The sequence below is a fragment of the Nyctereutes procyonoides genome, unplaced genomic scaffold (genome assembly GCF_905146905.1).
Source record: "Nyctereutes procyonoides isolate TBG_1078 unplaced genomic scaffold, NYPRO_anot_genome, whole genome shotgun sequence".
Classification (NCBI taxonomy): Eukaryota; Metazoa; Chordata; class Mammalia; order Carnivora; family Canidae; genus Nyctereutes; species Nyctereutes procyonoides.
In genome coordinates, this window is record NW_026575041.1 from 11,984,264 (window position 1) to 12,007,351 (window position 23,088).

The 23,088-nt window shown below is 36.0% G+C and overlaps 1 protein-coding gene across 11 annotated transcripts in view; it reads right to left on the minus strand.

Annotated features, from left to right (window-relative positions):
* Positions 1-23,088, minus strand: part of DLG2 (discs large MAGUK scaffold protein 2) — an 885,772-nt gene that overhangs the window by 528,064 nt on the left and 334,620 nt on the right. For all 11 annotated transcript variants that reach the window (XM_055320441.1, XM_055320437.1, XM_055320439.1 and 8 more), the window contains exon 5: positions 13,383-13,552. In XM_055320441.1, coding sequence (XP_055176416.1) covers positions 13,383-13,552 — 170 coding nt within the window. The remainder of the gene's footprint in view (positions 1-13,382; positions 13,553-23,088) is intronic.

Consider the following 23,088-nt stretch of genomic DNA (forward strand, 5'->3'; position numbering starts at 1 on the left):
CAGGATCCTGTAATCATGACCTGAGCTGAAGGCAGACATTTAATCACCTGAGCCACCCACGCACCCTTGATAATATGTTTTTTGAACCCTTGCCTTGTCTGGACACCCTGGGCCACCAAGTCTTTTTCTCAAAACTCTGCAGTGCTTGTTTGATGTAGTCTTAGAATATTCCTTTCTCTTTTTTATTTTTTTAAGTTTATGTTCACTATGATTATCTCAAGCTTTCTTCTTTGTCACTAATTTCAGTGACATCTATTTTTTCTTACTGTATATGATATATTCATGAGTTCTATAAAGATGCTATTAGGCCCTTTATTGGATTCATCAGGTCTGCAATTTTTCTTTGCAGCTCATAGTCTGTAGTTTTATCATTTTGTCTACCAGCACTTATTTTATTGAATTTATTTTCTTTAAGTTCTTCTATAGCATGAATCATGAGTAATTTATTTCTACTCCTTGAATTATAGTTTGAGCTATTTGTCTTATTTCTCTCTTCCTTTTATTTCCAGGTTATAAAGACCATGATCACCTACGGTTAGCATGAGTTCAGGAGCCAGACAATTCTATTCTGTCTCTCTCACTATTTGCATAATTTCAGGCAAGTTATTGAATCTCATATCTACATATGTAATAAAGTAGCACACTGGAATTCTTACAACAATGAAAGAGGTTTATAGATATATTGTTATACACACAACACTTAGAACATATAGTAAAGTGCTATGTAAGTGCCCAACGTACAGTAAGTGCTTAATAAATTATACTCATGATACTTCTTTTTCATTTTGATTGTGGTATTTTTACAATTATTAAAATGTTCAGGATTTTGGGAAGTTCAATCAGACACTATTTGTTCTGATATAGTATATGTGACTAGTTTATTCTTTTCATTTACACCTATAAACAGTTTGCTTTTCCTTCTGAGTTATGGTGGAGGATCTAGATATTTTGTGTTCTAATCACTTCAGCAGCTGAGGCAACAACTGAGGAAGGAATTGTGGGAGGGCTCAGTGAAGGCTGTAGTCAAGTCTGCCATTTTTCTTAGAACACCCAAATCCAGCTATCTCTGAAATCCTTGTCCTACACCAGGGTACATCTACTTGGGTAGTTTCTCTCATTCAAGGTGTGGTTACAGAACCATAACTTCCATCAGAGAATACCAGCATTAGTGCTAACTTCCCTCACTTTAAGGTTCTCCTAACAGCAAGTTTCAAATTTGAACTACTCTGGGGCAGCCTGGGTGGCTCAGCAGTTTAGCGCTGTCTTCATTCGGTTCAGGGCATGATTCGAGACCCAGAGACCCTGGAGACCCAGAATCGAGTCCCACGTCGGGTTCCCTGCGTGGAGCCCACTTCTCCCTCTGCCTGTGTCTCTGCCTCTCTCTCTCTCTCTCTCTCTCTCTCATGAATTAATAAATAAAATCTTTAAAAAATTTTTTGAACTACTCTGTAAAGAGGTAAAGCCACGCTCAATGTACTCTTTCTAGATTTACCTATATCTGTGAGATGTCTCAGGATTTTCAGTTACCAACCTAATTTCAGGAGGGGAAATGGGGGAATGGGGTAGCATCTGAGCTTTTCTAACTTCTCTTAAACTGTGTGTGCCTTTTGTCACAGTTTTTTAAGAGTATCATATTAAGCTGTGCTTTATTCATTCTTTCATTACTTTTAGAAAAAAATCGACATTTTTAGTGATGTCTCTTTTGTGTTGTTCATTTTGTGAGTTATTGGGGGAGAGAATTTCTGTGAGCAGATAAGACTACTCTGTTTTCATAACCTAGAAACTGTTTCTTCAGTAGTACATATATTCTGCTTCATGGAAAACTTTGCCTATAGACCTTATTATTATTAATTATTATTATTTTGAAGTATAATTAGCATACAATATTATATTAATTTCAGGTGTACAATATGATGACTTAAAATAATGGGCATTATTTTTATTTATATCTGATACTTCTATGCTCAGTCTTTCCTTATATATGTAGGATTCACTTTTATATCTATGTTAGCTGGGCAACATGTGCTCCTGACAAAGTCCATACTGTTTCTAATTATTCCATCTATCATCTATCTGCCTTTAGGTCACTTATAATGGACACAAGTGAGAAAAGGATGGCTAACATGAGGAATAGTTAAATTACTATCAAGAATGATATCAATAGGTCTGGATTCTAGGCTCAGTCTAACAGTCTTATATTTAATAGTTACAATTAGAGATATCTAGGTGGTTCAGCAGTTGAGTTGGTTCTGCCTTTGGATCAAGGCATGATCCCAGAATTCAGGATTGAGTTCCACATCGGGCTCTCTGCAGGGAGCCTGCTTCTCCCTCTGCCTGTGTCTCTGCCTCTCTCTCTCTCTCTCTCTCTCTCTCTCTCTCTCTCATCCCTTTCTCATGAATAAATAAAATGTTTTAAAAAATAAATATAAATTTATAAATTTACATCAAAAATCAATTATTCTAAAATAGAATGTAATATATACATAATAGCCAGTAATTCATATAAAAGATCTACATATGTAAATATGTAATTTGGATAGAACCAACAAAAAGGGTCTTAAAAACAAAGCTAACACAATTTTGCATTATATTAGATAAGCAAAGTATGGAGCTCATATATAAAACTCTATTCACTGTGGTCTGTACTGATAATCGTATAAAGAGATCTTTCTATGTAATTCTGTATATTGTTATTTAGGTGGGATATTGCCAACCTTGAGAAAATTCACAGGATGGAAACAGTAAAGTAGAGGTCTGAATATCATGATGTATCAGGAATGGTTGATAAATTAGAGTTTCTAAGTCTAAAGGAGAGAGGCCTAAATGTAGACTTGACAGTGTCCTACAAATGAATGAAGGGCTGTCCTTTGAAGAGTTGTCCATTGCAGCTGGAGAGGCAGGAATGAGATTAATAGATAATTTCAAAGGAATTCCAGCTTTTGGCTCAATTTTGGGAAGGAGGGAATCAGTGAATGGGGCAGTCTCCCAAGTGAATGGCTGTCACCAGTATTGGAAAGCTGTTTCTTCCCAGTGCATCGAAGCAGAAATTGAAATCTTTGTAAAAACCTGTGTCTATATTTATCTGGTGGTACTATATAATTATTATGTATATGTACGTACCACCACTATACTGGGACCACTATCTCCCTTGAGGGCACACCATGCTTCTATCTCCAACTTGTAGTTGCATAAGTAAAAGGCATTTGTTACTATTTTGCTAAATACATAATTGAATGTGTACCTTTTGAGAGATTAGACTATTTGACACTTAAAAGTTCTTGCACATCAACATTATTATGATCTTAAAAAACTGGTAGGTACCACTCTCCATTTATTCAAATGAGTGGATATATGAAAGATAATTTTCCCATATGATTCAGTTGCTCATGAATATTTAGCAAATATTTTTGGGTTCCCAGGAATCAACTATTGAAGTTTTTCTTCCTAAGATTAATGGCCTATACTGAACAAACTGTATATACTTTCTTCATTCGTGACTATAGGGACTGACTTACCTAGATAAATATGCTTCATTTGTTTCCTTTTTATTTTCACTTTTTCCTTTTCCTAACTGCCCTCTTTTTAGCCTTGACTCTAATTCTCAAATTTTCTTAAGATTTTTTTTTTGTACAAATTTCCAACTTTCAGTGGATTCTTGGTAGGATCTCATAACTGGCTAACCCATAACATATTTCATGTTTACAAATCTCTAAGTTGGCATTTTTTAATGGAGTTTAAATGCAGCGATTTTATCTTTCCTATTACTTTTCTATTGAGGGATAAAGGGCCCAATGTCTCTAGTTGCAATTGAATTATGCTCAGAGATAAAGTCTGTGTGGTACAGGCTTTTGACTGACAGTCAATAGCACCTGGAGTCATAGTTCATGAAAGAAAAATACCACAATTTTTAATTTCATTGGATCTCAATGTTCTATAGGAGGAGGAGAAATTAATGTATGCTGGTTGATGAATTTGGGCACCAAAATGGATTTAGTTAGGGGATTGCAATGAATTTAGCATGAAGCTAGTCCTAGCCAAAAGAGGACTGTGTTATTTTAGTCTAGATAAATGACTGTATTTTAAGAAGATATTTGGGAGAAAAGCCAAAACTTCTTTATTTATTGACATTCTTTTGATTTAGCACTTTGAACTGCCTGGGTTAACAAATGTTTTTGAAATAAAATATTTATTGAGTGAATGGAAGATTACTTTCTGCATGTGTTTGTTCTTAAAAAAAGTAAAGAAGAAAGAAGAACACTTTAAAATTTTGGGGCACTAACACGTACCTGGGATCTCATTGAATTCTCACAATAACCAAGGTAGCTGCCTAATATTCCCATTTAACAATTAGGTAAAGGAAGGGTTTCAACTAAGGAAGGGTTTCAACTAGGATTTGCTGTTCAAATCCTAATAAAATTGCTTTGCTGCTGCTCATAAAATAGAAAGATTTATGGTCATAGTATTTAAAAAGGCAACACATTTTCTTTTAAGACTTTAAAAAGTGCTATATAGGTAAATATTTACCTCAGCAAATATTTACAGTTAGGTAAATAGGGTTTGCTGTGTGAATTATAGAACTTTTGAATGTCAAAAAAATCAAAGCTACATCTACTGTAATGCATTTTTGAAATCTGAAGTTTTCATGGTAAAATAATTTTGACTTTAAAGATTTGTTAAGGACCCATTAATCATAAATACCATTAAAAATTATGACCTAGCTCTAAACAGCAAAAAAGTAAACTAAGAAAAGAAACAATAGCCACATGTTAACCTCAAAGAGCAAATGAGAAGAGTGGCATCATTCTTTAATTTCCAAAAGGATTTAGCAAATGTAATCAATTGTTTTACCCTCCTATAACATTAGCATGTATACAACAGAGAGATTACAATGGCCATATCTGTAGTTTGTTTTTTCATGAATAAATAATTTTCTAGAAGATTTCTGGAGAGAGCTTTTTTACAGATATCATTATAAAGATTGACTAAATACTAGCTCAGAGAAAAAGCCTCCCAATCCACAAGGGTATGTCTTTTATCCATAAATAATCAGAGACTAACCATGTACATATTCAAGAAATTCTGTAGAAGGTACCTGGGAACAAGGTGAACTCATCAAATGTGTTGTTCTTTGTCCAATTAAAAAAAGAAGCCTTGTTCTTTTGGGGGAGAGAGAGTGGTGATTGAGGTACAATATATCTCCAAGAAGACTAGTTCTCTGGCTTAACACAAATAGGCATTTTCTCTTTGACTCTGAATATTATATTTCAATAAGAGGTTTCACTACACATGCAGTCAAGCAAATGCCTTTGTGTACTCAAGGGAACAATTTGGTAATTCAAAAGGACTGAAAAATTTCAGCACTAAAAGGAAAATGTTGTGTTTTGAGACCTCATGACAAACAGCTGAATTTGCCGTTTGTGCTTATTAAGTATCATTGTTAAACAGAATGGTCCTTCAGCACAGATAGGTCTACCTGCCATTTAGAACTCAGAGCCCAGGACATGGGACTAAATTAAGAGTAAACTGTGCCTTGCTTTCAGAAACACACTTGCATATGCATTAAAAATGAATAAACATTATAATTTACCCCATGGTAAGAAAGAGGGGAATGTATGGATGTATGGTATCCCTTGATGCAGTTCATGGTTGGATGCCAGTAAGCAAAGTAGTTGCATAACTTGTGTGCTCAGTTTTCACCCAGGGGTCTGGTGAACTGCTTGGATATGAACAGCTGAATTGTGGACATCTGAAAACTTTGCTATCCTAAACACTTTTGAGTTATCATGGTAAGGTGATAGCAGTCCAGCTTGTTAGAGAACACCATCAGCAAAGCTATTCATGGACAGAGGGAATTAAAACAAAATGGTTTTAGTACTGGCAATCTCTGTATTATGTGTAGGGGCGATGCATTTAATTCTCAACTAAAATCTTAGTTCATTCAAATGTTCATGGAGCACTTATTTTTTGCTCAATAACTGCAGCTCTAGGCCTATATGCCAAAATTCAGGTTGTAGAATAATTTACCAAGTAACCATCTCCGAAAACTGTCAGAGGAGTTCCTCACATCAACTCTGAGGAAGTTCACTCTAGCCAGATTAGTGTCAGAGAGACAAAAGACAAGAGTTGATGGAGGAACAAGGACAGATTAGAAAAAAAAATGAGTATGCAAATAGAGACAAGTCATAAACTTCATTCAAATGAGATATCTGAAATTTTCTGTCTGTAATACCAGATGTATGCCATATTAATATTTAATCAAGCTGCATAGTAAACCTGTCAAGTAGGCTATTAAGAAAAATTAAAATAAAAATCCTCAATGATTTAGAAAATGGTTTTTGATTAACGAGCCTTTAAGCAAAGTGCTAGATGCTTCAAATACTCTTTCATCCCAATCTCTTGAACAGATAGTTACAGTAAAGTTTGAAAAAAAGGGGTCCAATGCAAGGGTTTTTTACTCCTGGCAATAAAATCATTCATCTTAGACCTTGGCCATTTCTTTTTCTGCTTGCCATACCACAGTGATGGTCATGATCTGTCTTGGACTCTCCTTCATCTCCCCAATTCCTTCCACTTACTGCTCAGAATTTGGTCACAGATTAAATCTAGGGCTTGCATTTTCCTTTTCAGTGTTCATTAAATGCTTTCAACTTGCACAGGTCTGGGCAGAAATCATAAACTCAGTGTGTTAAGTGTTAGAATTAGCAGCTCATTCATCCCCTTAACTTAGGTTGACCCATGTTTAAGAAACTGTACAGAGTCCAGCTTCCCTGGATGTGGAGATGCATGCATAGAAGAATACTGAAATGGAATTTTGTCCCTGGAGGAGAGAGAGATAATAGGGGGCAAGAAATGCTATGGCAAGAAATTTAGATTTTTACCTAGTGGCAATGAAAGACCACTAGAGACTTCTGAACAGGGCTAAGCAATGAAGAGAGCTGTGATTTTTTGCAAGATTTATCTAGGTATAAGCAAGGAGGGAGGAATTGGCAATGGAGTCTATTGCAGTAGATCAGACAAGATATAATGAAGATATGGACACCACAATAATGGCAGCGGAGATTTTAAAAAGACCAGTTGTGTTGGAGGTAACGCCCAAAGGATATGATGCCTGATATAATAAAAGCAGTAGTCAAGAGAGAAGAATCAAAATAAAATTAAACTAAGCTTTTTAATTTGGTGACTGGGATAACCTTTAACTTAACTAGAGAGGCCAGAAGCAAGAAAAGATTGCACTGGTGAAGGGTATGTGGTAGAAGTTAGTATAAAGGGGACATCATGGGGTCACTTCTCAACATGCTTAAAGCTACTTCTGCACATGGAGCCTACTGAAATGTTAGCCCATACTAGGAAAACTAAGGAAAAATACATACATATAAACATATATGCCCATTTTCATAAAAGAGATTCATGCACCACATCATAACTCGGACACTGTTAGAAATAAAGTCATACAGAGCCAGAGAGAACATAACTGCATATATAATACACGTGCATGTATGTATGCTAATGGCAATATATTTTGTGTGTGTATATGCATATGCATGCAGAAATCTGAGTTAACACACAAAAATATTTACATAGGCCCCATCTGGAATTGCTGAATATTAAGAAATTTTAATTAACTCTTAATTTGTTAAGTCAACAAATAATAGTAAAAACCAAGATTGTAAAAACACTGGAGGAGGCCCTTTTAAAGCATTGGGATGAGTATGTGCTTTGCTTTTTAAAATGCAAATGTTAGTCAATTATGATAATAAAAAGAGTAAAAGTAGTATAAACATGTATTTAAAATTTACGATTATTATTCTGAGAATAACCTTATAAATTAGATATTCAGATTATATCTGTTTTGCAGATGAGGAAGTTTGAGGTACAAGGAGATTAAGACACTTGTTCTGGGACCCACAGCTACTTAAGCCTGAAGTACCTTACCACTACATATGTGGCTTTTCTAATGACTGAGGTATATGCATTATAAATAGCCATTTATAGCCATAAATAGCCATAATGACTTTTATAGTTAGGGTATTTTATATTTATTTTTTCTTCTTATACAAAGATAAGAGTTATAATCTTCACTTCATTTTCACTTTGTACTATTATAGACCTATATAACTGTAACATACAGATAGGTGTGTGTGTGTGTGTGTGTGCATGTGAAAAAATTAAAATATGTTTAAAAACTTTTTTTAAATAATAACTACAGAAATTTTTTTGCTAGATGGACTTTATCACTCTTGGTTTGAATAAAGTGGCTTAAAAAAGCCACAAGCAAGTCTACTTTTGGATATTAAACAAAGTTACGATCTTAACATTTTCAGTTTTAGAACTTGGCCTTAAACTAGTTGTATAATCCTTAAGCACTAACAACATCTTAAAAGAAGACATCTCTTTTCTTATATAGGTTAAGGCTTTCTTGGCTCAGGCCACAGAAACAAGTATGCACATGTTTAATTATACAGCTTCTTAGAAATTATGACTTAGAGTGTTCTTGGGAAAGTCACTAGAAAAGACTTTTATTGTAAGCCAATTTCCTGGGAAACCATATGCCCACTTCAGATTTTCTTCCTTGCATATTTTTGGTTGCTTGGCAAATTTAAATGAATTTGCCTAATCACTACTTCCTATAATGATTACCCATTTTTTTTTCCTAAACTGTCCACAAACAGACACCCCAGCTGCTTGCAATGACCAAATCCATTTTTCATATTAGGAAAAGACATTCTAAATTATTAGTGCATATTACCCAAATATTCATTACTGAAATACATAGCCATAAATCACCAGCCAGATAATTCTAGTTGAATATTGGGAAGATCAGCACTGCTATAGGACAGAATCACGTATTAAAGGTCATTTCAGAATTAATACTTTGTACAATTATGGAATAAACATAAGGGTATGGAATTAGAAAACTATACATTTAGCTATATCACAAATTATTTTTCAAGGATCCCTTAACACTGTATTTATATAACCAGAAAAAAAAAACACAAATAAACAAAACCAAAAACAATTCTAAAACAAAAATAGTCGGGCATTAAGACTATCTATAAAATAGATTTTTATTTATTTTTTTTAAGATTTTATTTATTTATTCATGAAAGGCACAGAGAGGGGGGGGTAGAGACACAGGCAGAGGGAGAAGCGGGCTCCATGCAGGGAGCCTGATGTGGGACTCCATCCCTGATCTCCAGGATCACGCCCTGGGCTGAAGGTGGCTGAGCCACCCGGGCTGCCCAGATTCTTATTTTTTATTATAACTGTTCAAAACAGTTAATGTATCCATATTCACCATTTTTTATATTAAAGATTATTGATGAATCTTTAATATAAAGTGAGAAAGTCAGTATTCAGATATTTCTCCAATTCCAGATACTTGACAAAATATAGGGTAAATTCTGAATATTACCTTGACTGGGATTTCAGACAGATATGTTCCAATTATGCCTCCTAGATCTCCTTTTCAAATGCATCACAGTCCTTTCAACATGTTCAAAAGTGAATTCCTACTCTTCTCCCCACAGGGGTTCCTCCCCAGTCTTTCTAATCTCATAGATGGCACCCTAATCCATTCAATTGCTTCATTAGAAAACTGGGCCTCATCTTTAGACACACCCCACATTTACAGCAATAAGTGGCATCAATCCTATTTCCAATATATAGCTCAACTCTATCCATTTTTCTCAACTTTCTCCAAGTAACTCCTACCTGATCTCTGTTTCCACTCATGCCCCTTCAATGCATTTTTTTCACAGCAGCCATATGATCTTCTGAAAATGGCTAATTTGATCATGTCACTCCTAGGCTGAAAATTTTGCAGTAATTTCTTGCTGCACTTGAAATAAAATCAGCAAGGCTTTGCATAATCTGACCCCACTTACCTTGACAATATCATTTTATGTCACTCATTATCTTATTATTAAACATCAGTCACAACTTTTTTAATTTGGTGACTGGGATAACCTTTAACTCTTCCAGTTCCTGGAAGGTATCAAGATCTTTGTCAGGGCCTTTATACATACATTCCTTTATGTCTGTCTGGATGCTCTCCTTCACTTTTTTTCTGGCTAACTTCTATTTTTCTTTTTCTTTCAAGGTTTAGCTGATGTGGCACTTTTTTTTCTTTTTCTTTTTTAAGATTTTATTTATTTATTCATGAGACACACACACACACACACACACACACACACACAGAGAGAGAGAGAGAGAGAGAGAGAGAGAGAGAGAGAGAGAGAGAGAGACAAAAGCAGGCTCCATCCATGTAGGGAGCCTGACATGGGACTCAATCCCAGGTCTCCAGGATCACGCCCTGGACCGAAGGTGGCGCTAAACTGCTGAGCAACCCAGGCTGCTCCTGAAGTGGCACTTTCTTAAAGAAGTCTTTTTTGACTCTCTATTTGATTGGCCACTTTATAATCTTTAACATTCATTCTAGCATGTTTCCCAATTTACATTATATGTATTTTCTAGAAAGGGCTATCCTCCCCTTGAACAAGAACCATTTCTACTTTTTTTCATGAGTCTCTCCTGTTAGTCTCTGTGCCAGGAACATAATAAATGCCTAATATTATTTGAATCACTGAAGGACTACATTGATGAACACCTCAAGCTAGCTCTGTATTATACACATATCATTGAGGCTAGTTAGCCCAGTTGGCTAGAGAGTTGATGCTGACTATAGAGAATGCCCATGTGCTCAACAAGCATAGATAAAGACCTGTGGGCATGTGTTAAAATTTTAAATGTACTGGAACATTTTGTCTCTTTTGGTTAAGATAAACCATGACACATGCTCCATCACAGAATTGATTTGATTTTGCCTTGCATTAAAGCAGTTGACTTTATGTCTTTCTCTCCCATGAGAACTTTCTGATTCTTCCAGCAGAATCACATCTGATTCATCTTCATCCTCCCTGTTGCATGAGTGTTTCCATGGTGTGAGCTCAACATTGGTAGAAATTTATTTTAAATATATCATCATTCAAAAGCAAAGAATTAAGAATTATAAGGTGCCAAGTGATGTTAACATTGCAAAGTATCATCCTATTTAGTGTAGAATCTAATTTAATTATTCAGTTTACTGATTCAGCACTTCCTGTGTCTAAGGCACTGGGAAAGGCATTAGGAATTTAAACGATGACTAATTAACATCTTTTCTTTTCTCATGTGTCAATAACTTTATATAGAAAAATAAATCCCTATTAGTGACCCCTCAGTGGTGACAGTACAGAAATGTATGATTGAATCAACATAATCCCAATGGGACACCCCTCTATAGGGATCTGTTGGAGCCTGCTTCCTGGGATATGAGGTTAGTTCTAATAATAGTTTCCTGATTCTTCATGTCTCAGTAGACCAAACCTATTATTCCTATGCCATGCACTTTTAGGTTATTGCCTAGGTATTCTTGGTGGATTATGCTTACTTGTCCCCACTTCCCCCTTTTTCTGTCATAGGGCAATTCCTATCCTACTCTTTGCTCAAAGGAGAAAACAGTTCAGACTGAACTAAATCAGCCAGAGGGGGCCCTAGTTTCAAAGATAAAGGTCCCCCCCAGAAAAAAAAATCTATTCTTGATTAAATTAAGGAGTTTTGGCACCTTGAAGTGCTCTGCTGAGCAGCTGGAGGTCATCAAGTGACTCAGCTAACAGGAGGCCTGTTAATGGACGCTAATAATTTGCTGAGTGCTTCAGAGTGGTATTTGCTTTAGGGCTGTGCTGAATAATTGCTGCTAATTGAATTGTAGAAATACCTACATGTTATTTATAAATAGCACATTATTTTTTTAATAGAAACAATGTGATGCTCAAACTTTATCTTAAAAGCACCTTGTAAATATGATTTTAGTAAATGTGTAGAGGTTAGAAAGCCTCTTCTTTCATACTTCCAGACATTGTGGTATGCAAGTATTGTATTTTTTTCCAGATTTAATTATGTGATTTTAATGCATTTGAATTTAGCCCATGAGGCATATTTGTATATTTTCATTACATTACCAAGCAATTGTAGCAAGAGCTGAAACTATTTGTAGTAAACAATACTACAAATAACATGTATATATATAGGTAATATTTATTTGGCACTCAGTTTGGGCCAGCCACTCTTCTAAATGTTTTATGTGAATAGGCTCATCTAATCCTCACATTTATAGAGGCAAATGCTATTAGTATCTGCATTATGTAGATGAGAAAATTAAGGCTTAGAGAGGTTAAGCAATTTGATCACAAACAGCTGGTGAGCCATAGAGGAGGGGTTTCTAACCTAGCTCGTTGGCTTTGGAGGTTACACTTCTAACGAGTAAGATTTAGTTAAATGTTTAATTTTCATAAACCCCATGGACAGGGTTTATCTGTATTTGGGTAGTATCTGGGACAGATCCCCATTGATCCCCATTTAATAATGAGGGGATTGGTCCAACCACTATCGCTCAGCCGGTAAGCGGCTGAACCAAGCTTTTAAACTCTGTCCTAACTCTTGGATCTGAGATCTTAAATACTACCCATTACTGCCTTCCAGAGAAGGCACTGTACGTTATTTCCTTTTTAATCTCATACAACCTTAGAAATTAAGTAGATTTTAAAAGAAAGAAAAATGATTTACTCAATATAGTAACTATCCAGTCATAATCTTCTAAAAGTATTTAAAAATACTGTTAAGCCAATTATTGGATTTTTCTAAAATATTTGAAATACTGTTAAGCTAATATTAAATGTCATCATTCTAAAGAGCCGAGCTCAAATGACTATTTTAAAAATTAGTGTACTAATTCATTTCACTGTTCATGTGATTCCCCAGGGTAAGCACAATTACCTCACAATTTGTGAGCATTTAAAAAAAATAAATTTTAACTTATTCTGACTATTGTAAGTATAAAATGTTATGTATTACTTGTTGGGTGTAACACACATGACCATTACAAATCGAAACAAATCACAACAGTAGTATCAAAATATAATAATTGTTATTTCAGGATAAACTGGTTTAATTATTATTATTCATATTACTGTTTCACTAAATGAGGAGTTACCATTTATATCTTAAAAATTAGAATTTATATGCCAGTGAGGTTATGATGATACAATAAGATTAAAAATTTATAGAAAAATACAAATGGTTTATATTTATAAGAACATTGCTTATAAGGATTCCTAAATAAATCTGTCCTTTCTTTCCCTGAGTTTGTATTTAGAGTATTGATTTCCTTGACCTTCTGTATAAACCCCTATTGCACGATTTCAAATCTCTAGGTAAGCACTGAATGTCACAGCATAAAAGAAGAGAATACATCATAGGTCTATTATGGCATACATTTTAGCCAAATGATTTGTCACAGGCGTCTTATGGTGAGTTACTTATTATTTTTTTTTATTATTTTTTACCTTTAGGCCCTTTGAACAGTTTGATTTCCACAACAGTCTCCAAAATGGGTCGTCTTCTACGAACGTACAGTCGCACGATAGACCCTGCTTCTTTGAGGGCTTCCACCGCTTTACTGTGGGAAACCTCTGACACATCAACCTCGTTCACCCGCAGGATACAATCATTGACCCTGAAAGAAAGGAAAAGAGGTAAAAGTTAGGGGTGGCTAGGAAGCTTTCTTAAAGAATATTATCATTGGTAGCTAACCTTAAGAAGTGGGGTAGCAAAGAGCATAAGCAATTTTAAGATGTTTCTATTTGGAGGAAACTATTCAAGTGAACTCTCCAGCCTTCCCAGCCTTTCCAAATAGACTGCATTACTGGTCAGGCCCCATCTGATACTCCAGTCCCCTGGGACAGTGAGCGTCTGCACAGGTTGCAGTTAGAAGGACATATTTTAAGGCCTCTATCAGTTACATCATTATTTTGATTGGTTTTAACTGGTTTGACTGAGGGTTATGATTGCAGTGGTTCTTAGAATTTACTATGGATTATGCAGACATACCAAATGTAATCTTATAGATTAATTTTTCTTGAATTTTTAATTTGCTACTTAAAAAGGTAATATATAGTCATTTTAGAAAATCTGAAAAATGTAACAATGTAGAAAGAAGAAAAAATATACATGATCCAATCATCTAAAATAAACCAGTTAGCTTTCTGGTAAACTCTCTTCCTGTGTTTTTTTTCTCCCCACCCCCTGCCCCCACTCAAATTCATCTTACAGTATTATAGATGCTAAAGTTCAGATTTCAAAAAATTCAAAGAAAATCTCAGATAATCTTTGCCTTAAGTATTTAATTTGAAAGCCAAGAATTATAGTAACTAAACTCTCCTTTTGGGCATTTTCTCTTGGGAAGGAACAATTTGACTTTTCTATAAAACTGCCTAGGTAATTTGTATTTATGTAGCTATGGACTTCAAATCTCTTTTATATTCATGATCATTAGTAAAAAAATTAATAATGGTTAAACATACAAGGCTTGAGACTGAAAGATATCCTTCCTTCACTATGAATATGCACTCTAGTATTTCCCATTTCAGTTTACTGTGTTGCTCAGAGTAAAAAATAAGGGATTAACCTTGCTTAACTTCCTTGTCCCACCACCACACATTCACATCTACCTGCCAAGTATATCTGCAACCTATCCACATTTTTTTACATGTAAACATATATTTTTTAATTTTTTCTGTATATTTTTTATTGGAGTTTGATTTGCCAACACATAGTATAACACCTAGTGCCCATCCTGTCAAGTGCCCCCCTTAGTGCCCATCACCCAGTCACTCCATCTCCCCACCCACCTCCCTTTCCACTATCACTTGTTCATTTCCCAGACTTAGGAGTCTCTCATATTTTGTCACCCTCTCTGATATTTCCCACTTATTTTCTCTCCTTTCCCTTATAATCCCTTTCACTATTTTTTATATTCCCCGAATGAGTGAAAGAAACCATATAATGTTTGTCCTCTTCCAATTGACTTGCTTCACTCAGCATAATACCCTCCATTTCCTACCCATATTTCTTAATCTGCACTGCTGCCCCCTGGTTGAAGTCAACATCATCTCTCACCTGGATTATTTCTACAGCTTCTACCTCTTCCCCCTGGATTCTCTCTTGCCAACTTTTAATGCATTCTCCATACAGTGGCCAGGGTAAAGTGAATATGATTGGTTTCTTATTCACCTTCCATTCCCCATTTCCTTTATCCCAACAGTGCCTGCTTTGCTCAGGACATCCATTCCTTAGCAAATATTTGTTAAATGAATGAAATAATAAGGCTAAATTCAATTACTAGGCCTTCTATTTCCTGTTTGTAAACACTGATAATTAGCCTCTTAGCCTCTATGTTCACATCTACAAATAGATATAATAGTAATATCTACAATAAATACTTACTTATGGGGAGATTAAATGAGATTATGTACATGTAAATCTTTAGCAAAGAGTCTGGTATGTAACGAGCACCTAATAAATGGTTATTGGTAGCACTGAAAAATTTGATTTGTATTATTTTAGGTGTTATATCCTTTCCATAATCTTGTGAATAAGACATTATCCACATTACAGAAATGAGGATTGTTTCAAGTGCTCAAGTTCTTTGTCTAAAGCTGTTAGCAATTTGGATAGAGATTAGATATGATTTTAGGTCTTCCAATTTCAAAAGTTGGGCTCTCTCCTCTTAGGATCATGTACATCTAAATGTGGCAAATTGTGTACCTCAATTCAAAATTATAACATGGTAGTGGAAATATTATACAAAAAGTATGGGAAGAATTTTTCTATAATTTTCCCCCCATAACTTCTCTATACCTATTTGGGGAGCTGAGTTATAGAGACTCTTGTCTCAATGAGAACCCTGATTAGCTTCAAAATTCTGAGGTGAAACATTTAACTTATTAAGATTCAATGATGTCATTTCATCATAACAGATGCTATGTCTTTAATACGTTTACACATTTCCTCTCCGACTGACAAAAAAAAAAAAAAACACCCACCATGGAAAATTACCAATTAAAATGGTTTTGAGAATGTAGGCAACACGGGTGCCAGCCGCCCTGCAGCAGCTGGTCCTTTGAGAGTGGGTAATTTTGTCATCTCATAATAATGCAAACACATAGTGTTTACCATCACCCTATGCTCAGAATATTAATCATATCTTAAAACACTGCTTTCCATTGAAGGGAGTGGCTGACATTTAAAAAAAATTCTATATGCTGTATCTAGTCACACTGTACTAAATTTTTCCTTTTGTATACAGTGGAATCCTTAATTGTCAATTGCTGGGGTGAGGACATCACAGCCTAAATTGGACGTTTTTTTCCTGAACATGTGGAAGAAGGAGGCAATTTTAGTGCAGTGAAAAGAGCACTGAACTAGCCTTCAGGACACTTGGATTAGAGTTCCAGCTGCATGACCATGGTCAAGTCACTTCATCTCTTTGAATCTCAGTCTCCCATGAAAAGAGACTTAAGTGTGCCCAGAGTTAGAGGACAGACAGGCAATGCATATGGGTATATGTGTGAACTGTAGTGTACAGTACATATGAGAGTTGCAGCTATTGATTGGTCAAAGATGCTGTGCTCAAGGACTTATTGAAAGGTGAACAGGATGGAAATGGAAATTTTAGGAGGGCTGGCTATGTGCTGAATACCATTCTAGTCACTTCATTTATTCACTGGCACTTAAACCCTACCATTTCTGAAACACTGATTCTCATTCTACAGATGATGAAATTTACTGACAAGGTCACAATGTTGTTGAGGACAGGAACATGGACATGATTCCTGTTTTTGCCTTTTTTCTGATACAGAGTTCCTCAGAATTGCTTGTTTTAAATAAAAAAAAAAACAATAGGGATGTGAGGGGAAGAGTTTATATATTCAAATTCTCAAAATATAGAGGAAAGAAAATCAAGCCAAAGTAGAGCACTCAACTTCCGTTCCTCTCAATCAGTTGCAATAGCATCTGGCTAGAGGGTCATAGTTATTTAAAATTAATTTGCTTTCACTACTACTAGATAATCTTTGTGAACAAAGCCACCATTTGCATTTGTTTTGAAACCTAAATATATCACTAACTTCAGACTCAAGTATTACTTTGTCCCCAATAAAGAGTACAGCCTTTATCACATTCCTGATATGTATTAGAAATTTATTTGCATAAACCTTTTCTCTCCCCTCTAGCCATGCAACTAAGTTGGTGATTTCATTTTTTCAGTGCTTGCTGTTTCAAATATAAGTCTACAATATTCACTTTGTGAAATATAACTATCCAAGAGATTAAAAGGCTAATTTTAAGCTTTTCCTTGCCTCCTTTTCTTTAGAATTCTGTTATAAAAAAAAAAAAGAATTCTGTTATATTTCCTTGCAGAAAATGTCTTTGAAAAAAAAAAGGATATTTTTATCATTAACATGTCGACAGAATCACACCTAAATTTTGCATTAAACAAGTAAGTATTCTGGAACATGATATAGTATCATTGAAAAGTCAAATAATATCTGACAAATTATCTGTTCCACTTTGAAGATATGATTTAAAATAACGTAATATCTAAAAGTATTTTCTGTTGTAAAATAAGCTTTGTGATTTTACACATATTTTAAGGATATCAGTTCAGAAAAACTGATCACCAAATGCTGGTGTTAAAAGGTAAAATTTCTTTTCATTATGCATTTAAAATAACCAAAAGGAAAGATAATAAAGTTTCAGCTCTAGTTCTTTGTGGATATAGAGATTATGGGTGTTTTAAAAAGCATATTTTTACTTTTGTGTTTCTTGCCAGGTTCTATAATGGACATATATCACAGCAGAGAATCTAGGAACACAGGCCTGGGAGCCCTGGCAAACCCAAATCAGCCTGGGATCTTGTCTCAGCTTTCCAATTTAGGAGCTATGTGGCTTTGGACAAGTCACATGACATCCCAGAGTTTCTCCATTTGGAAACAGGGATAATAAGATGGCTACATGGATTAGATGAGATAATGCAAGTGAAATACTTAGTATAGCACCAGACAACAGTACAATATTATAGTAATAAAAAAGGGATAAGCGATTTGCCTAAGAAAGATAAGAAGTGATTATAGAAAGAAGATACAAAAGGGAGAGAAAGGAAGAGAGCTACAACCAAGATACTGAAAGGGTTTCTTTAGTTTTGTATGAGAAAGGGAGGAAGAAATAAGGTGAATGGGGTTTGGGGGGAGAAAATGCAAAAAGACGGCTTTCAGTAAGTCTTGTTTTATGAAGTGTATAATGTAATTCCCCTTAAATTTACCCCTCTGCTGCCTACAAGAAAACAGGCAGTTGTTTTGATGTGACCTATATCTTTATGACAACCTTAGTGAAAGCTTCTAAAGATCAGGGCTTGGCAGATTTCTCACCAACTCATGCCTCTTTATCCTTGCCCCACTCCACACATCAAACTGTACCCAGTTATCTGCAGACCCTCTTAAGGCTTGATTCAGAGTGTGTTTTAGATCGTAGGGTCTGAAACTTAACTTTGCAGCAGCTATTGGTTTTTAAGGGGTATTACCGAGTTGGCTTATCCTTTATTGTCTTCACTCAGTATTACCCTCTTTGGTCAAACAGATAAATTAATTACAGACTAAAAGGCCACATCATGCAGGAACTTGATCAATGTTTAATGTGTTGGAGGAAATGCAATAATACACTATCAAATAAAGAACAGTAGCCGGGGAACTACACTGTATGCACTTAAAAAAGAACAGTTGGTCACTTAAAACCAAAATCTGTTTAAAAGGAATGACTCCATAGATTTTAGATTTTATGTAAACTATGACGAAACCAGAAAAGCTCTGCAGGTTAAGGTAGCAAAAAGGTCTTATTTTTCTTTTATTCCTAGAATCATTAAAGGTAGGTTAAGAACAACAATAAAACCCAAAACTTTAACCCCCAAAAGACAAGACCTTTATGCCAGCCAAAAGGAAAAGAAATACCACACGCACACACACAAGCTGACCTGAATGACTTCAAATCATTATGACCTTTTCTAAATTTACCTAGTTATGTCTTTCTGCTCTTCTCCTGCACCCCCTCATGAAGTGCATGGGAGTATTCCCTGGGAATTTTAAAACTCCGCCAACTAAGGTTCTTCCTTATCGAAAACTCTCACCTTAAAAATTCACCTGCTACACTGACCTCTTTAGGTGCTATTAATCCATTAAAACTGAGAATAAGGGCAGCCCCAGTGGTGCAGCGGTTTGGCGCCGCCTGCAGCCTGGGGTGTGATCCTGGAGACTCAGGATCGAGTCCCACGTCGGGCTCCCTGCATGGAGCCTGCTTCTCCCCCTGCCTCTCAGTCTCTCTCTCTCTCTCTCTGAATAAAATATATAAATCTTAAAAAAAAAAACTGAGAATAAAAGGATCAAAATCGCTTATTTTAAGTTTTCCAGAAAAGGAAAGGATTAATGTTTAGGAAGCATCACATATATGTCAATGTGGTAAGATCTACCAGGACTTTTTCTCCAAGAAATGGCCACGTGGCTTCAGGAGGAGTGTTAAGTTCACCCAACTTATCATGGATCGCTTGTCAGGTTTGGCCAGTCCCTGTTTTGGCAAATTTGGAATTGAAACCATGAGATTCAGACATTCTGTCTGAACATAAAGTAATTAGTAGCCTGAGAATTTAACAGTGGAGGCCATTTACTACCATGCTGACTGAAATGGCAAAAGTTTACATAAGAATATGGGGAATAAAACAGATGTGTGCAAAGAAGCAAGGGCTTTAGGCAGTTTGAGGGATCCTCCTGGGATCCCCCCAGTGCTTCTGTCCATGGATGTCCTTCCCAGGGCTTAATTGTCCAATTCATCCTGGAATTTGAGAAGATACTGCAAGTGTCCTTCTCTTTCATTTCCCTTTTTGATTAAGTTAGCTCAAGTGGATCTCCATTTGCTTGCCAACAAAAATTTCTAACTAATATAGAACAGGCTTTGTAACCAGTGCTTAACATGCATTATTTCCTTTAGCAATTTCCTATTTTCTTCTTTTTTCTTATTTTATTTATCTATTCATGAGAGATACAGAGAGAGGCAGAGGCAGAGACACAGGCACAGGGAGAAGCAGGCTCCCTGCGGGGAGCCCTATGTGGGACTCGATCCCAGGACTCTGGGATCATGCCCTGAGCCAAAGGCAGATGCTCGACCACTGAGCCACCCAGGTGTCCCCTTATTTTCTTTTTAATACTTAACTCAAGTTCATCTTGTCTTCTGGGAAGTCATCCCTGGTTCAACTGGTTTGTCCTGTGTCCTACCACAAGGTAGCCAGTGCAAAATGTTAATAGAGTTATAAGAGTTAGCATATAAAAAGGATGAGATACCAAGTTAAATTTGGCTTTCAGATTTTTGTCTGAAAAATAATAACTATTCAGAAAAACACTTTTTTTTAGTGTATGTTCTGTACCATGTTTGAAACATACTAGAAGTTACTTGTGTTTGTCTGATGTTCAAATTTAACTGGGTGTCCTGTATTCGTAAAAATACAGTATTTATAAAAGTGCTGAGCTATGTGTATATAAATGCTTATATATTTTGCAACAGAAACTGAAACACAAAGAGGTTTATAATGACAGTAAGTAATGTCTAAGATAGTCTCAAAGCTCATGCACTCTACTATCCACATTTCTCTGATTAAAAGTAATTTTGGGAGTCATTTAAGGACCAATCCCAACTACTGAGTAACCATGAATGGGGTCAATAATCATACTGGTAAACAGTAAAGCCAAGCCAAAAAACAAAATCTAGATCAATGCTTCTTAAACTTTAGCATGAATTAGTTACTTGGAGAGCTTGTTAAACCACAGATTGCTGGGCTTCACTCCAAGTCTGTGATTCAGTAGTTCTGGAGCAGGAAAGAGGATTTATGTTTCTAATAAATTTCTAGGTGATGCTGGCCATGCTGGTCTAGGACCATACTCTGGAAACCACTGTGCTAGGTATTGAAGGGTTACTCACTTGGCTTATATATGGTTCATTCTAAAATGAACAGGAATACTCAATCTTATGTAGATCAAATCGACTGTGATAAAAAGTCCTGAGCTGACTGTAGACAGAGTCCCTTCAATGTTGCAGCTTTTCATTATAATGAAGTCTCTAAAGGCACTTGGACCAGGAGACCTCAGCTGCCACACTGTGAGACAGTGCAATATGCAAGCCATTTTCCAGCACTCATTTTCTCTCTGTTGCTCTTTTCTTGACTCTTTCCCTTCAGCAAAGACCAAGTGATGGCCACTTTATTCTACATTTTAAAAACAGGGCTTCTGCTCTTGTCTCTAATTCTGGGTGAGAGTAACTTGGGTTTATGATCCATAGAAGCCATCCCCTACAGTGAATGTACTGTTTTTCTCTCTCTACTTGCCACTTCATTTCCCTTATATAAAATGTTTGCAGGATTCTCTGCAGCTGTCATCTGGGAAAGATCACAGCTTTCCACAATGGGGGAAGAAATTGGCTATTTCAGCATCAGCGATTGGTCTTCCGGCACTTACCCAGGAAAGCAGGGAGGCCAGCAACAAATCTTGAGCCAGGTAACTTAGTGAGTAAACATGGAAAAGAGGCATGAAATGGGAATTTCAAAGGGAAAAGATCATAGGACTGGAGATTACTTAGCCTACTCAGACGAATACTCTGCAGACAGAACTGCATGTCAATTTTCATGAAATGAGGTTCTGGTACTTTCCATCTGAATCCATTGGTGCAGTAGCTTCCTAACTGGTTTTCCTGACCACCAGTTAAGTAGACCCCCTCCAATTCATCCTGACACACAAGCCCAGCTTCAACTTCCTAAAGCTACTCTAGTATCATTTCCTCTCCCTCAGCATTCAAGAGTTACTTAACCTAAATAAAATAAAACAATTTATCCTTGCATTACTAATGTCTGGCATGCAGTTGTCACTTACAAATGAATGAATATCATTGAAGGGAATCTAAATCTGATTTCTCTCAAACTCCTATTGTAGCTAATTTATATCCTCTTTGTCCAGAAAATATAATGAGCTCATTCTTGCCTCTGCATTTTATTTCATGGTGCTTTCTGCCTTGCAAAACCCTAATCAAGGCAAGCCTTAATCCAGGGCAAGCTCATAATCCATAGCTTCATAAAATGTTTCCTAAACACTCAAATTGTCATTGCCCATATTGCATAAAGTGTAAATACATAGTAGATTCTCATAAAAAAGCTATAGATTGACTTGGTACCCCCACATAACCTAAAAGTGAATATACACAAGAAGACATATATTTTATTTTATTTTATTTATTTTTTTAAAGATTTTATTTATTTACTCATGAGACACACACACACACACACACACACACACACACATACACACAGAGACAGAGACAGAGACACAGGGAGAGGGAGAAGCAGGCTCCATGCAGGGAGCCTGACATGGGACTTGATCCCTGGTCTCCAGGATCAGGCCCTGGGCTGAAGGTGGCGCTGAACCGCTGAGGCACCGGGGCTGCCCAACATATATTTTAAAATGTTGTATTTGATTTCCTATTTTCCTCTACTCAAACCTGTTCCAATCCCAGAAGTTGATATGAATCAACATATGTGAGCTTCATAATTATACATCTCATTCTAATTAAATGTGGCTTAATGATATTAATGCAAATTTTAGTGAAAAGTTGAGAACTATAAGGAACATGGTAGTCTGGGAAGAATACTGAGTTATAAACCAGATGTGAATTCTAATCCTGGTTCTGCTACTTTCCAGTTAAGTAAGTCATCACCCCACCCTCCGCCCCCGATGTTTAAATTGGATTCAGTGATGTTAAATTCTCTTCTGGCTCTAGTGTTCTATAAATCTAAGTTCAAGGTCAGTTTATCCTGGCATCTATTCCTACTTGGAAGTCTGGAGTGTATCTCAAATGGAGAGGAATGCCAAATTATCCTCATTTCTTCCCAGTGAATAACTCTCTACGTCATTTTTTATTCTTTATCAAGGTAAATTATTCCAATACCACAAGTGGGAAGTTCTCTTGCTTTCTCGACCACACAACCAATCTGTCACTTTTTGTTTGTTTGTTTAAGGTTTTCTCTTTATCTTCACTTATCCTATCTATTATCTGGCCCTTATAGTTAATTACCTGGATGGGAGGGTGGGGTGGGAATCAACTTCCTGCCAGTCTTCATCCCAGCTTTGC